The sequence below is a fragment of the Gymnogyps californianus genome, chromosome 4, assembly GCF_018139145.2.
Source record: "Gymnogyps californianus isolate 813 chromosome 4, ASM1813914v2, whole genome shotgun sequence".
Lineage (NCBI taxonomy): Eukaryota > Metazoa > Chordata > Aves > Accipitriformes > Cathartidae > Gymnogyps > Gymnogyps californianus.
The window spans coordinates 36,923,461-36,937,067 of NC_059474.1; the positions used below are offsets into that span (position 1 = coordinate 36,923,461).

At 49.2% G+C, this 13,607-nt stretch overlaps 1 protein-coding gene across 1 annotated transcript in view; it reads left to right on the plus strand.

Moving 5' to 3' along the window:
- Positions 1-10,218: 10,218 nt before the first annotated feature.
- The window catches only part of ENPP6 (ectonucleotide pyrophosphatase/phosphodiesterase 6), a 31,830-nt gene continuing 28,441 nt past the window's right edge, over positions 10,219-13,607 (plus strand). Inside the window, exon 1 of the mRNA XM_050896127.1 lies at positions 10,219-10,569. Within this exon, the coding sequence (XP_050752084.1) occupies positions 10,314-10,569 (256 nt within the window). The 5' untranslated portion in view covers positions 10,219-10,313. The remainder of the gene's footprint in view (positions 10,570-13,607) is intronic.

Sequence of the window (13,607 nt, forward strand, 5' to 3'; positions counted from 1 at the left end):
ATGCATTACCAGCAGTGTTGTATCTCAAATAGGCAGTCGTGATGAAATAAAAATAGCTTCTTTGTGGTGATCTGGTGTGCTTGTGACAGCCATTCAGGAGATGATTTACTGCTCTGTGCTGGAAGCTGGACAGCCACACTCAGTGCTCATATGGCATGACGTTGCTCTCCATCGTTTCCAAACTTCCTTGAAAGAGCTAAGTACTTTGCCACCTATTTTCTCTTTTAAAAAACTATCAGAGTGGGGTTTTGCACATGTTGGCCATGCCAAGGAAAATAAGTCCTTACTGGGAACTGGAGGCAGCGGGCCATTGGCCCTGGAGGTTATTACATGGTGTCCAGTTCCAGCAGCTGACAGCACTGTAGGAAATTTCAGAGTTTTTTTTGCTGCCACGCAGTGGATTAGCACATCAGCGTAATGTCGGGAGGGAAAACATAGAAACTACGACCCGTGTGCTATTAAAACAGATTAAGTGGAGAGCTTTACTGGCGTCAGGCTGCCCTGGGGGACTGGTGCTGGAGGAACAGCCTATGCTTTCCACTTCGGGGCCACCAGCTGCCTCTGCTCTGCCTATGTGGCCTCGGCCACGCTTTCCCACTCCGCTTCATGGGGCGTAGCCAGGGACATGCCAAACAGGATGCAGTCCAGAGCCTGGTACCGCAGCCCTGGTCAGCCCTGGCCTGGGGTGAACAAGAAGCAATTTTTTCAAATAGGTTTGGACTCAAAAAAATGTAGGGGAGCCACGGCTACTTCTGACGTGGTACCACGAGAGGAGACAGTGGTGGCCTCCAGCACTTGCAGGGGCAGCCCGCGCTTCCCTGGAAACAAGGTGAAAGTGAATTTGGGGAAGCATGAACTTCTCCGCAGAGCGAAGCCCCCAGCTACAAGGCCTGGGATCAGACCTTGGTTTTGGTCAGTCAGGCAGCAAAGGTTTCGTATTCAGTGAAGGATAACCACCACTTTGCCATGCCTTTCCATGGTGGCTGCTGAGGGTGAATGGCACATCATCTTGTCAAGATGTATGTGCTGTTTTCATGTGCTATTTGTTTTGGTGCTAAAAGAGGAATGATGAAAGAGGAAAGTTTTTACTGGTTAGCCTGAGCAGTGGGAAGGGCACGTTTCCACCTACCTCTCTCTGTTGGTGGTCAACATGGTGCCTTCCAGCCCACCACCACTCCTCCCTGCCCCGTGTCGGCCTCAGGTCCCCCAGTGTAGCTACAGGAGGCAGTATGGGAAAACAAGCCCCTGAAGTGATTTGGGTTCATGACAACCTTCATTGCCCCCTGAAAGGGTGATTGATCAGGCAGCTGAGGTCGGAGGAGTCCCAGAAGAAAATCATCTCCTGAGGGAAGGATCTTGAAGCCAGAAAGAAAGCAAAGCACTGTGGGTTCTGAGACCCACTGGGAAGATGGTTGCCCAAGAAGGAGCAAGCCTTCCTACTGTTTATTTCTCTTCATTTCAGGTGATCAGAGCTTTGTTTAGCTTCTTCTCAAAGAAAACCAGAGAGCCACGCAAAACTACCTACATCCTTAACTCCTCTGAGTCATTCCGGCTAAAGGGAACAACTCAAGATCAGCGCACTGCAGTGGCCGGCTGCTCAGGCTAAAGGGCGACAGCATACAAGTACAGCCGTGCTTGACACATGCTCTCCCTTTGCTTGTTTGCCAGCGTACAGATGGGCTGAGCCGGGCTAGAGGAAAAGCTGTGCTGCCAGAAGATGTGCAAACAGCGGCACAGGCAGGATCCCCTCCGCTGGTCTCTCCGCAGGCAGGAGACGGCCCCAACAGTTCAGAGCCATTCACAGAGCAAGGGGAAAAGGAGAGCACAGGTCCTCCAGGTTCCCAGCTTCTCCTGGCAGCACGAAAGGGAGCAGGGAGCTTTAGGTATTTCTAGGAAAGGTGGGGTCGGTTGCAAACATATTGACTTGAGGATGTCCATAGGAAGAGAAGAGCATTTTTATGTTGGCTAAAGCTGGAGCATTAAAGAGAAGCCTCCACACTGGGGACAGATTTCAGGGAAAACAGAAGTATGATTTCACTTGAGTGTATGATAAGCTGCTTGAACAGAGAGGAGCAAGATGTCAAATGATGGATTGTCTCCACTACTGGAATTGGAAGATGTGATTATAAATCTCAGGACTGTGGCAGAAGAGCAGTGATCTAAAGCCACTAAGTTGAGGCAACTCAGAAAGAGGATACGGACCTGGCATAGTGAATTCAAAGCAGACTGAAGTCACTATGCCACGTCCTCATCCCACTGAAGTCCTGCTGAAGTCTGCTTTGGGTTGCATTAAGTCAGAGATAAAGGGGACAGGAATCAAGGCAATTTATCTCAGACAGAGACCTGTGAAGTACCCAGATGGAAAAATCAGATCCGGTCCCCCCAGGGCCGAGGGCTGTCCTAGCTCCTGTCCTTAGATGAAAGATTCCTGCAGTCACTGAGACCGGCTCAAGCCATAAGCGACACATTAGGATTTCATAACCTGAGCACTCAGCTAGTGAGAGAAAGTAATGCTGACCCTGATGTAAAGATATGACCTTGCCCTCCTATAGGGAAGGATGTCACCGATGGTATTTAGACAGGGATGGGACCTTACCTGTAAGAAAATCTGATGCAGATCCAGCTTTGCTTGAGAAGTTGTAGCCTGCTGATGGAGAAACACCCAAAGCTGGGAAACAGATATTGTGTAAATATTGCTCTACCCAGAGCACGGGTTGGGTTGTAAAACAGCTGTCTCTTCTCTGTGGGAGCAAACTCTCCAGAGGTGACTCAGCAGTCAGCGGGATGAGAACCAGACACTCATTGTTTCTGCACAATGGGCAAAGCCGAGATTTTAATGTGTGTCCTCCAGGTGAGGACTTCAACCTCCAGCATAGCCTTACTGATAAATGAGATACGGTAACTAAAAGCCGGGATTGATGACATCAAAAATATGAAAGCCAAAATGAACAAAGTGCAGTGGCACATGACAAAAGCAACGGCAACTGTAGGCAGCAAGTTGGGAACTCTGCAATACAGGGCATGCTCGCTGCAGGCAGCCTGGCAGAAGCTAGCCTTTGGGGCCTAATTATAAACATTCTCAGGTTAGCTTAAATAACTACTGTCAGAATAAAGGCCTTTTTCTTCATTAGGTCATGCTGCAAGCCCAACTCCCACAGTCCTTAAGCACTGATGTCAGAAGTTAAAGCTGAACTCTGTATAACCTCCAGGCTATAAAGGATGCCAAATGCAAAATATTTGGGAGTTTTAAAATGACATTTTATGCTAGCCCTGGATAGTTTACTTTGTACCTATACTAAGTTCAAGCCAACGTTGTAAGTCTCTTTTGTGCTCCATGTAGAAGTGTAGCAGAAAGATCAAACATAGAATATTATTTTATTCTTGGAAAGTAGGCACATGGGCACTGACTCGCCAGATATTTAGCCTCTCAAATTACCCTCATTTAATGGGAAAATCTGAAATCCGAATACTTTGCTGAAATAGGTCTACATTTGGCTAGCACTAGATGACTATAAGATTGTGCAAGATCGTTAGACTTTAAGCTCATACCTTCATCTTTTAAGGCTGCTGCTCAAGCAAGGTAATAAACTGGCAGAAACTGCTGTACCAGGCGCTGGTGGATGTGCAGAATACCCTGTTGTTCTCTTGGAGGAGCCACTGGCATATGAATGGATGTGTTGAGCTCAATGTCCCGAGGAACATGTTAGTGTCACGGCACAGCAGGATTAGAAACACCTACTTTATTTTGCTGATTATGGCTTTATTTTTTATACTAAATAAATTAACTTGGTCAACTTGCTTAGCTTGCCAAGTTTCCGTCCCCACCCACACCATTGCACGTTGACCCCTGTTTCTAGAATAGCAGTAAAATCCTTCACCACAGTCCCCCACCATACAGGGAAACGACCAGACAGCAGAGATGAAGCAGAAAACTCAGTATCCAGTTACTTAGGACTATCTGGTTTTGCCATCTAGCAAACTTGACTAGGTGATTTTGACAGAGAAATGCATTGCGCAAGGTTTCCTCAATGAGGTAAAAACTCCTGCATTACAGGACACCGGCATCCAGGCAAGCACGGTCTTGGGCTAATTAAGTAATAACGTTGCAGGGACATGAGTTAGAAACGTTGGGGAGGTACTGAAGGTGGAGATCGGTTGATATCCAAGCAAAACTCAAATCTTTTGGAAGGAGTGAAGACTGGTTTCAGTCCAAGACAATGATACCCTCTCCCTGAGCCAGACGGTCCTGTGCTCAGGCCAACACACCACAGGGTGAGGGAGGAGGTGGTCTTCTGCCGCATGCAGCCATGAGATGCCATCACCTGGTGCAGGCTTCCCAGTCTTTCCTGACATGAGCTCCTACATATCTTCCAGTGGCAGACACTCACTGCATAGTGAGTTTAAGCCCACTGGTGATTAGCTTATTTTTCTTAATTGCCTTCACAACCACTAGGAAGTAATTCATAAACCTCCGTGGCTCTGCAGGGTTCAGGTTAGAATTGTTACTCCAACCCACATTAGCTATATGAAACGTGCTTTTCCTTAGGGCAATCTTTTGGGGGTTTATTCCACGTGATGTTTGCAGCCTCCTTCCCACCTCAGCCCTGCAGATGTGCAGCCTCTCCTGCTGGGCAGCAGCAGCTGGCAGATTTAGGGCATCGCTGACCATGTTCAGTCCCGTTGGAGTCACGTCACTCCCTGCTGCCATCCCCCCAACCCTTTTCTTCTCTCCTTCACTATGAATGTCCGCTGCAGTAGTTCAGAGAATTTGTGTGTTTTTGAACAGGGGAGAATGAGCTGCAATTACTGTCCAAGAAAAACCATTAAGAGAAGATGCTCTTGGAGGCCTGTGTGCTGGTCATATAACAGCTGGGTTAAGAGAGGTACTAAGCAAAACACTTAAAAGGTTCTCCCACTGAATAAATACTCTTGTTCTTCACCCTCCGTAAGAACACAAAATGCTAGGATGGCTGGAGCCAGTGCTCTTTGTGTTTCCCAGCCCCAGGTGCACTTTTTTCCTGTGAATTTGTCCCACTGATGCTTTTAACAGTCACGGTCTTCAGGGACAAGGCGTTGCACACCTGAATGGCACTTTGGTGAGAAGAGCCACCTCCTTTGTTCGTTCTGAACCTGATTTAGTTTCATTTAATGGAAGCACAACCTGTTCCCCAAGGGGAACATTGTTGGGGAGCATTCACAGGGAAGGGCAGTGCCGGCGATGATGCACCAAGCCCATGCGGTTCCTTGCAAAGAAACTGGGAGCCACTGAGGGAACTCCACAGGTTCGTTAAGTTTCTTCATCTCCACTAGATTTTTCTCAAATAGAAAAGTTATTAATATGACTTGTGACTGTTGCAGTGGAGGATGGAGTAAGAGATCTGGAGAGCTGCTCTCCAAACATCACAATTGCCTGGACTGAGACACTTCAAAGAACATTTAACCAGCCCCTGGCTGTCCATCAGGGCCACCACTGTCCCACTTTGATGTACTCATTATCCAGCATGTGGATGCTTCCAGTAAGGCAAGTCTCATACCAGCCAGGTAGGTTAGAGGAAAACTGTGCCTCAAGAAGCTGTGAAAGATCACTGCTTTTCTCCAGGAAATCTGGAGTTTCTAGCTTTGAAATTCTCTGTAGCTAACAAGTGTGTGACTTTATCATATACATCTGTACATGACTGACAGCAAAAGCAACCCATTTGCTATGTCTTGAATTCCTCATGACTGAACTACTGCACACCAAAAGATCGCAGAAATAACTGACTTTACGCTAAATGTCGTCTAGGAAGATCTGATGGAGCAGCAGATGCCTTGCCTAATGTGCCCCTCCATGCAGAAGCATTGGTGAGAATGCACAGTGCAGGAGCAAAGAAGCTGATATTAAACTTCTGCAGCCAATGACTTCTACCAAGGTAAGCCCTTCTGTCAGCTCAGAAGGCAGATACATGCGTTGCCAGAGGTCTTCAGTGGAAGTCAGCAGAGGGGCTGGTACCAACTGTGAAGTTTTCAGCTTGGGTTTGGTCGGGAGAAGAGGAAGAAGGACCTCAGTCGAGCAGAGTTCTGACCTTAAAACTTCAGACTGGCACAAATCCTCTTCCTCTTCTTCAAAGAAATGCAAGCAGCTTATCATTCCCCTCAAGGCTGTTATGTCTGGAGGTGGCCATGCCTTCTTCTCTAATGAGAGAAAAGAAACAACCAAACAAGTCAGTCAGGCTGTGTTGGCCCAAAGTGTTTAACTGCTGTTGTGTACGAAGGAGAACAGGAACTGAAGAGGAATTACAAGCTGACAATGAGTCATGTTATGCCTTCTTGTCTTTCTTCCAGAAGAGAAAGAAGGACAAGTTTCCCCTTTAGGTTCTCTAATTCACTGGGGAAAAGGGAAACCATGTTTTACTTTTAGCAGCTTTCATTCTTGCGTGTGCTCCTGGACCTAAGGGCACAGATAGAGCTGCGCTGCCGGGGAGGCTGGCACATCTGACAAGCCAGACTGAATCATCAGTGTGAGCCCAGAGAATTTTCTTTCATTTCTGTTGTCGTGCTCGTGATTTCTGTGGGACCAAAAAAAAAAAAAACCAAAACATTCAAGGACACTGGAGGCAGTTTGCCAAAAATGGAAACCTGCTTTTTGCCAAGAGGATTTCCTGAGCAATCTAAGTGGTTGAGGATATTGTCTCAAACAATGTTTGGATCAGTGGGGTATCTCCTCATGCACAAATTGGGCTGAGGGAATTTCTTTCCTTTATGCATGCTTCTTCCTAAACCTGGTCTTACAGCTAACTAGTGAGGACTGTTGTCCCTGGACACCAGCTCAGGCTCTGATAGCTTTTGTAAGAGCATTTGTATCAAAATATTGTTGTGCTGGAGTCTCCAAGGCCATCTGGGGCTTTGTGCAGACAGGGTGCTTACAAATGAATGTGAACCAAAGCAAATCAACATTGCTTGGCAGGGATGAAATGTATTGCTAGGGTCTGTCTCTGCCAAGCTAGACTGTTTGGCTTCAGTCCCACTCTTCGGGGGGATTGTCTGTCAAAACACAATTTGGTATTGTAAGGCATCATGGTTACATGGCTCACTACTCCTTTAACCCCTCTCAGGCCTTACGCTCTTGTTATTTGTTGAGTGGAAACCTGTGAATCTCCAACTCCTAAAGCAGACCTTGGGCTCTAGTACCTTGCACCAATTGTCTCTCGTGCCACTGTGTTGGTTCAGGTAGAGCTTTCCCTTAGGAGCTGTCAACCAGTAGATTGCAACCCTCTTGAAAAGAAGGCATTATTTCTTAATGCCATGAAAGGATAAGAAGACATATCTTTGTACCATCTCATGATGGAAGCCTGGCTTCTTGGCCTAACCACTTCAGAAACCCGGTCATCCTTTCAAGGTGGGAGTCCAGCTTGGACACTTGATTGACTCTCCTTGATTATCCCATCCCTTCATGAGCGGCAGCTGCTGCTTCTGCAGAGCCTTGCTGGCAAGCCCAGAGGCCACCCATTAGAGGACAAGCCAAGACATCAGTGTGAATGTCCTCATGGGTTTGCCAAGAGGTGTATAATCAAATTGCCCTCCCCACTTCTGGACATGTTTCTGAGTTCATTCAACGTAAGTATGGACATAGTAAATTACCACAGTGGCTTGGCCAAGACACGACACTACAGGCAGCTCCAAGCCCATTGCATACAGTTTTTCCTGTAGTGAAAATCCTCAGTAAGCACTGGTAGAAGTGCTGTCTCTGAGCACAGGTTCTGCAGGGCCACCTCTCGTCCTGGAAGCCCGGCAATGGGCAGCAGGAGGAGGATGTGCATATTCCCTTCAGGAGGCAGGTGAAGAGGCAGATCCTCAGCTGAGACCCTGCCGAGCCTGGAGATGGCCGAGAAGAGCGGTGGATCTCCATAGGTATGACACACGGCACGTGCCGTCCCGCAGGCAGGCAGCTGCCCACACCACTGCCCAGGCCGTCACGTCGTCCGCCAGTCTGTCATGCAGCTGCAGCCTCGTCCCCGGCGGGCCGGGCAGCAGCAGCCTTGCACAGGCTGGGACGCTGGTGAAACGCAGCCTGGCTGCCCGGGTCACGCAGCCTTGTGGCTTTCCCCTCGCGCTGCAGGATTTGGGTGTTTTCCTTCGAAGTTCAGGCTAGAGCATGCCGGTACTGCCCAGCTCTCCCAGGTGATGTCTGCTCCAGGGGCTGGGCTGGGGGTTTGGGACCTGTTATTGTCCCAGCAGACTGGGGACCGCAGTCCATCTGTCCTTCCCCTGGGCAGGGGGCTGTATGGATGGCCCCAGGGCTCAGCTGTCTCTGACCCGAGGTGCAGCACAGCTGTGTGACCCTGGGTTGGTTTTGCTGAGAAAACTGCTGCTGCACTGCAAGAAAATACGTGAACTGAAGCCAGGCAAGATAAGAAAAGTCAAAACATAGGCAGAATGAACGTTGTCGAGATGATGATAGCTAGCAACGCAAAGCTCCAAAAGTAAATGCTATGTGAAAAGGGATAAACCCCTGAAGGGCTGGTTCAGTCGCTATCTTGCTCTAAAGATCCCTGGGCTGGAGCTTAGAAATGCTCTGAGTCCTTGGCTCAGGTGTAACTCTGATGTGAGGGTACGTCCCAAGCGCTGGGCTCCGAGATGGGGGACGGAAAAAGGGGCATATGAAAAAAAAAGGAAGGAAAAGAGTGGCTGGGCAAGTCGTAGAGAGGGAGATGTCCACGAGGAGTGCATTTAGTCCACTGGCAGGGAGGAAGTGACTGAGAAGGTGAACACGAGCATAGCCAGCTGAAGAGCCTGAGCAACCCTGCTCAACTGCAGGCTCCCCCTCCGTCCTGTTCCACCTCCCTTGAACGACTCCCTCCTAGAGAAAATCCCAGCACCCCTTCGCCTGGCAGGGCATCTTCTTTCTTGAGCGGGAAGCCCCATGGGAGAAGGGCAGGGACAGCACCTCTCCAGCCGTGTCCCGGGAGCGGTGACCTGCAGACAGCTGCTCTGGCTCATGGGCACCAGCAGCCCGTACAAAGCTGTGCAAAAGGCAAGCCAGGACATGAGGGGGTTTTGCACAGGGGTAAATAAGCATTTGGGGCAAGGGAGGCTGAAAGCCGTCTTGCTGAGCTTGCGTCAGCCCGGTGTTTGGTAAGAGGCGACTAGACATGCTGGATGTGCAATTGGGAGCTTTCTAAGTAGCAAACAGAGGTTCAGACATCCATGTCGGGGTGGCGGCCAGCTGTTGCAACCTTCCCCAGGTGTAAACATCTGCAAGGGGCCATTCCCACGATCAGTGAGACAATGCTATGAACTTCTTTTATTTGGGAAAAACAAACACAATTCAAGTAAAGTGAGTTAATATGTAATTATAGTGTACAACAGGCGCTGGCACTGCATTAGAGGTATAGTTAGGCTCCTGTGGCTAGCAGGAGAAGAAGCTGGTGGTGACTCGTGACTAAACTGTGAACAATTTTTCATTTTTAATATGAAATTTGGCACCACCCAGCTCTTAGTATCTTAATAATATCAACCACCAGAAAATAAATGTGTAATTTATTCTGTCTGATGCTGAAAGCTAGGTTTTTCTACTAGTGCATCAGGAGCTGGATTAGTGCCACGGCAGCACAGAGCAAATGGAGAGGACAGGGTCCTTTGCAGGGACACGGGTCCATGTAGAGGTGAGCTTGCTCAGCCGGTGCTCTGCCGTACAGCCGTGCCATCGAAATGCCGGACCTCTACTCACATACTCCACCTCGCGCACTGGGGAGATGCTTTGCCTTAATCTCAGTCGGAGTTTCTATCACAAGCCACTGCCAGAAAGATAAGAAGAAAGTGCACGTTCACGTGGCTGGAGACGTAACGCTCTCTTTTAAAGAAAGCGGCCCCACTCTGTTGAGACCTCTGCAAGCCGGAGCCCCAGCGCGGAGCTGGGCTGGCCGGCGGGAGGGCTCTGCTCTCGGGAGCGCGGCTGGGCGCTGCGCTCCCTCCTCGCCGGGGGCCAGCGGGCAGCGTTCCCTCGCTCGCCCTCCTTCGGGCGGGTCTGTGGAGCGGCCTGACAGGCTCCGCTTACTTTCGCACCCTGTTTTCCCCGTCGCTGCGAAGCATTTTTTCTGTCGCTGGGAAGTACCGAGCTCTTCCCTCCGCTCGAGGTTAATCATCTGCTCGCAATTAACCTGTGACCCTCCCACGCCCGCGGCGCGCCCGGGGCAGCGCTGTAGCTTTAACGCGGGCGGTGGCAGCGGGAGGGAGGACAGCAGTGCCAGGTCCGGCCCCGAAGCTGCTGCGGATCCCTCGCTGCTGCCCGGCCCCGGCCCCGGCCCCCGGCCCCGGCCCTGGCAGCGCTGCCCGCCATGGGGAGCCGCAGCCTCCTCGCCGCTCTCCTCGCCGCTGCCCTCGCTTCCCTCCTGCCGCTCCCCGCCGCCCCCTCGGCCCACCGCAAGCTCCTGGTGTTCCTGCTCGACGGCTTTCGCTTCGACTACATCGATGACAGTGAGCTGGAGGGTCTGCCGGGCTTTCGGGACATTGTGAACATGGGGGTGAAGGTGGATTACATGACACCGGACTTCCCCAGCCTCTCCTACCCAAATTACTACACGCTGATGACAGGTGAGTACTTGCATTTCTGTGCTGTGATGCTCCTCGGAGCTGCCAGCTCCCCGTGCCGAAGTGGAGAGCAGCTCCCCGTGACTTTTTCCTCCAAAGACAACGTAAAAATAACACAAGTCGTGCTTTTAGCTGGGAGTTCAAAAGCGCTGTGGCATTACAGCTCAGTATTGCGTGTCTAACACCTGCTCTCAACTTGGAAACGCCGCTTGGAGCTGATTTTTGAAGTTCCCCTTTGCTTTCCCACGGTGCTGCTGGGTCCCTACCCGCTGCCACCGCAGCAGCATGGCCATCCAGGGCTCCCTGGTGGGAGCACTGATGGGGGCTACTGGATATAGAACATAAAAATGAGTGGGAAATACACAGAAAATGAATACAGAGCCTGCTCAGACCCTTTCCAGTTAATAAAAAGGCGTGTAAACTGAGGGTGGATAAGATAAGAACTTATTTTCAGTCAGCAGGTCTGTTTTGGCAAGTTTAGCATTAAATTTCTTTTTACACTTAACAGACTTTCTGCTTTCACAGGTCCCTATCTTAACTTTGCCCTAAGTCCTCATATCTGTAATAATCTGAAATAGCCAAATAGAAAAACATTAAGGATTTTTGCTTTTGCTCCCCTACAGTTTTTCTGAATGCCCAGGAGAGGCTTTCAGAATATTGAGAGGATGAGCAGAGTGACTCATGATTACAGTGACCCTAGGAAGGTGCACAGAGTACAGCTGGGCCATTTCCATCAGAGAGAAACACCCTGGAAACAACAGTTAGGTAAAAAAGAAACAAACAGAAAAGTTTTTCTGGAGTTTCCAATTGGATTTTTCTCCGGAGTTATTTAACAAACAAGACCTTCCACCTAATGAGGAGGAGTGAGAAAATCTGTCCTCTCCTGAGATATGTGGCATCTTCTGCTGTCCTTGGAACAATACAATGCCCAGCAGTCCATATACCGCTTGCTGGGAAAGCAAATAGATGCCATTGTAAGACAAAAATCTGACATCAGTTGTGCCCAGCTTGTTTTGAAACCGCTTAACCCCTTCCTCCCTCTCTCTCAAGAGAAATGCCTTTCTCTTGCTCATCTCTGAACAGAGAAGAGTACAAAACTGCGCCAGTTTTTTTCATTACTTGGTGCAAATGCATGAATGCAGAGCAAATGTCATGACTGAAAATAGAGGTATCATTCCACTCCAGACCATGTTCTTTAGGTGTATGTAGGCAAACCGGCTTAACACTTCATGTGTGCAAAAACCCTTTGGATGGAGTTGTTAAAGAGAAGAGGGAAAGCGACTGCTTTCACTCCTTCCCACATTTAATCATCACTCCTAATAAGTGTGTATGCATGGAGTGAAGTCTATAATCAGCCTTTCGAGGAGTTTTGAAAACATCCTATTTTGTACTCACAAAGAAGGAGTTTTGTTTTAGATCATGAAACACCACTACTAGACTCTTCACATTTTTAGGATACCAGAGTTTCTATACCCCAGCCTGAAGCAATGAGACAATCTATGAGATCGAGCTCAACTCTTCTTGCAAGCCTCCTGGCCTTCAGGATATCTCAATGCAAATACAACTTAACTGCAAATAACAATTCACCTTCATAACACATGAGTCACAGCAGCGTTAAATAGGTCAGGAACCAACCGAGGACCAAGTTCAGGTGATGAACATGCCCAAAGGAAGATCCAAGACTGCACTTGAGCCCTCAGGGTGTTGGTGTACCTCGTGGCTGTGTCCTGACATGACAGCAGGGTAAATCCCATGGCTGCACTGTTCTTACTCCCAATGCCATGGTGTAGCCTTCACAGAAAGGTGATGTCACATTTTAGGTGATGGTGGGGTTAGGAGCATGGGGCACGTGGCAGACGTAGCATGGGGCACGTGGCAGACGTAGCATTAGCTGTGTTCAGCATGTGCATGTTCGATTCGGAAAGCTGGGACAGCTTTTGGAAAAAATGTGGCCTGGCAGGGTGACAGGAGCATCACACTGTAGCAACCTGCTTAGGGACGGGCAAGTTACTGTCTCCCCATTGCTGCTGTACGGGCACGGGAAAGCTTACATCGCATCTCACCGTTCATGTATCTCCGCTGCGGGGGGGCGGCTGTAACTGGTTTTGCTTCTGTTTGCAACTGGGATGTGTGGGACTTAAAGGTTGCCACAGTTTCTTCTGGGAAATCAGGGACTACAAGGAAAGGCTGTTCTTCACGTCTTGTCCTGAACTGCCACATCATGAGCTGTTAAGAAACTCACATTTTAACCTCCAAATTGTCGTATTTTAGCATTTGTGAGTGCAGTTTCATGGTATATTGGCTTTTTTCAGCTAAATCAGCTTAAAAAATTTCTGGCCCCACCTGCACACTCTCACCCCTGACTTGTTCATTATATCCCACCACTTTTCGGATAAACATTCCTGTCCCTTCCTTATCTGCTCGTTCACAAGGTCTTGTGGCCCCGCATCCATTCAGGAGCATACACGGCTGCCAGGTCTAGGCCAGCGTGTGCATGAAAATGCTGTGGTTGGGATGTATTTCTCTCTTGCCTCTATCCATTTGTGTGAGCATGGCCTTTCCTTTCTGCATACCATCCTTCACCCAGCATCTGCACAAGCTTCATGACTCTGGAGCAGGGTAGTTACTACAGGGGATGTTCTCCCTCATTTCAGTGGCTTTGGAGGAGAACAGTGGGCTCTGCTCATCGGACACCATCACCATTGGGACAGGCCGGTCCCCTCAAATCTGAACTCACCTCCTCCTCCTGCAGGCAGAGGTTATGGAGGTCAGCAGCATCTGCCCCACCACATCTCAGTGCAGATGCCAAACTGCACCCGTCAGCCCTGCCAGAAGGTAGCTTTCCTCTGCAATGGGCAACTAGGAAGCGATAGCACGCAGCATAGCCACCTGATTATCTGCAGGATCTTTTAGTCATTATATTTTACTTTACTGATGTTTTCAAGAGGGCAGCCTGACTGAATTTAATATTCGCAAGAAATAGCAAGTTTACTGAGCTTTTCAAGCTATAACCAAATAGATGCAACCATAACTGATGATCA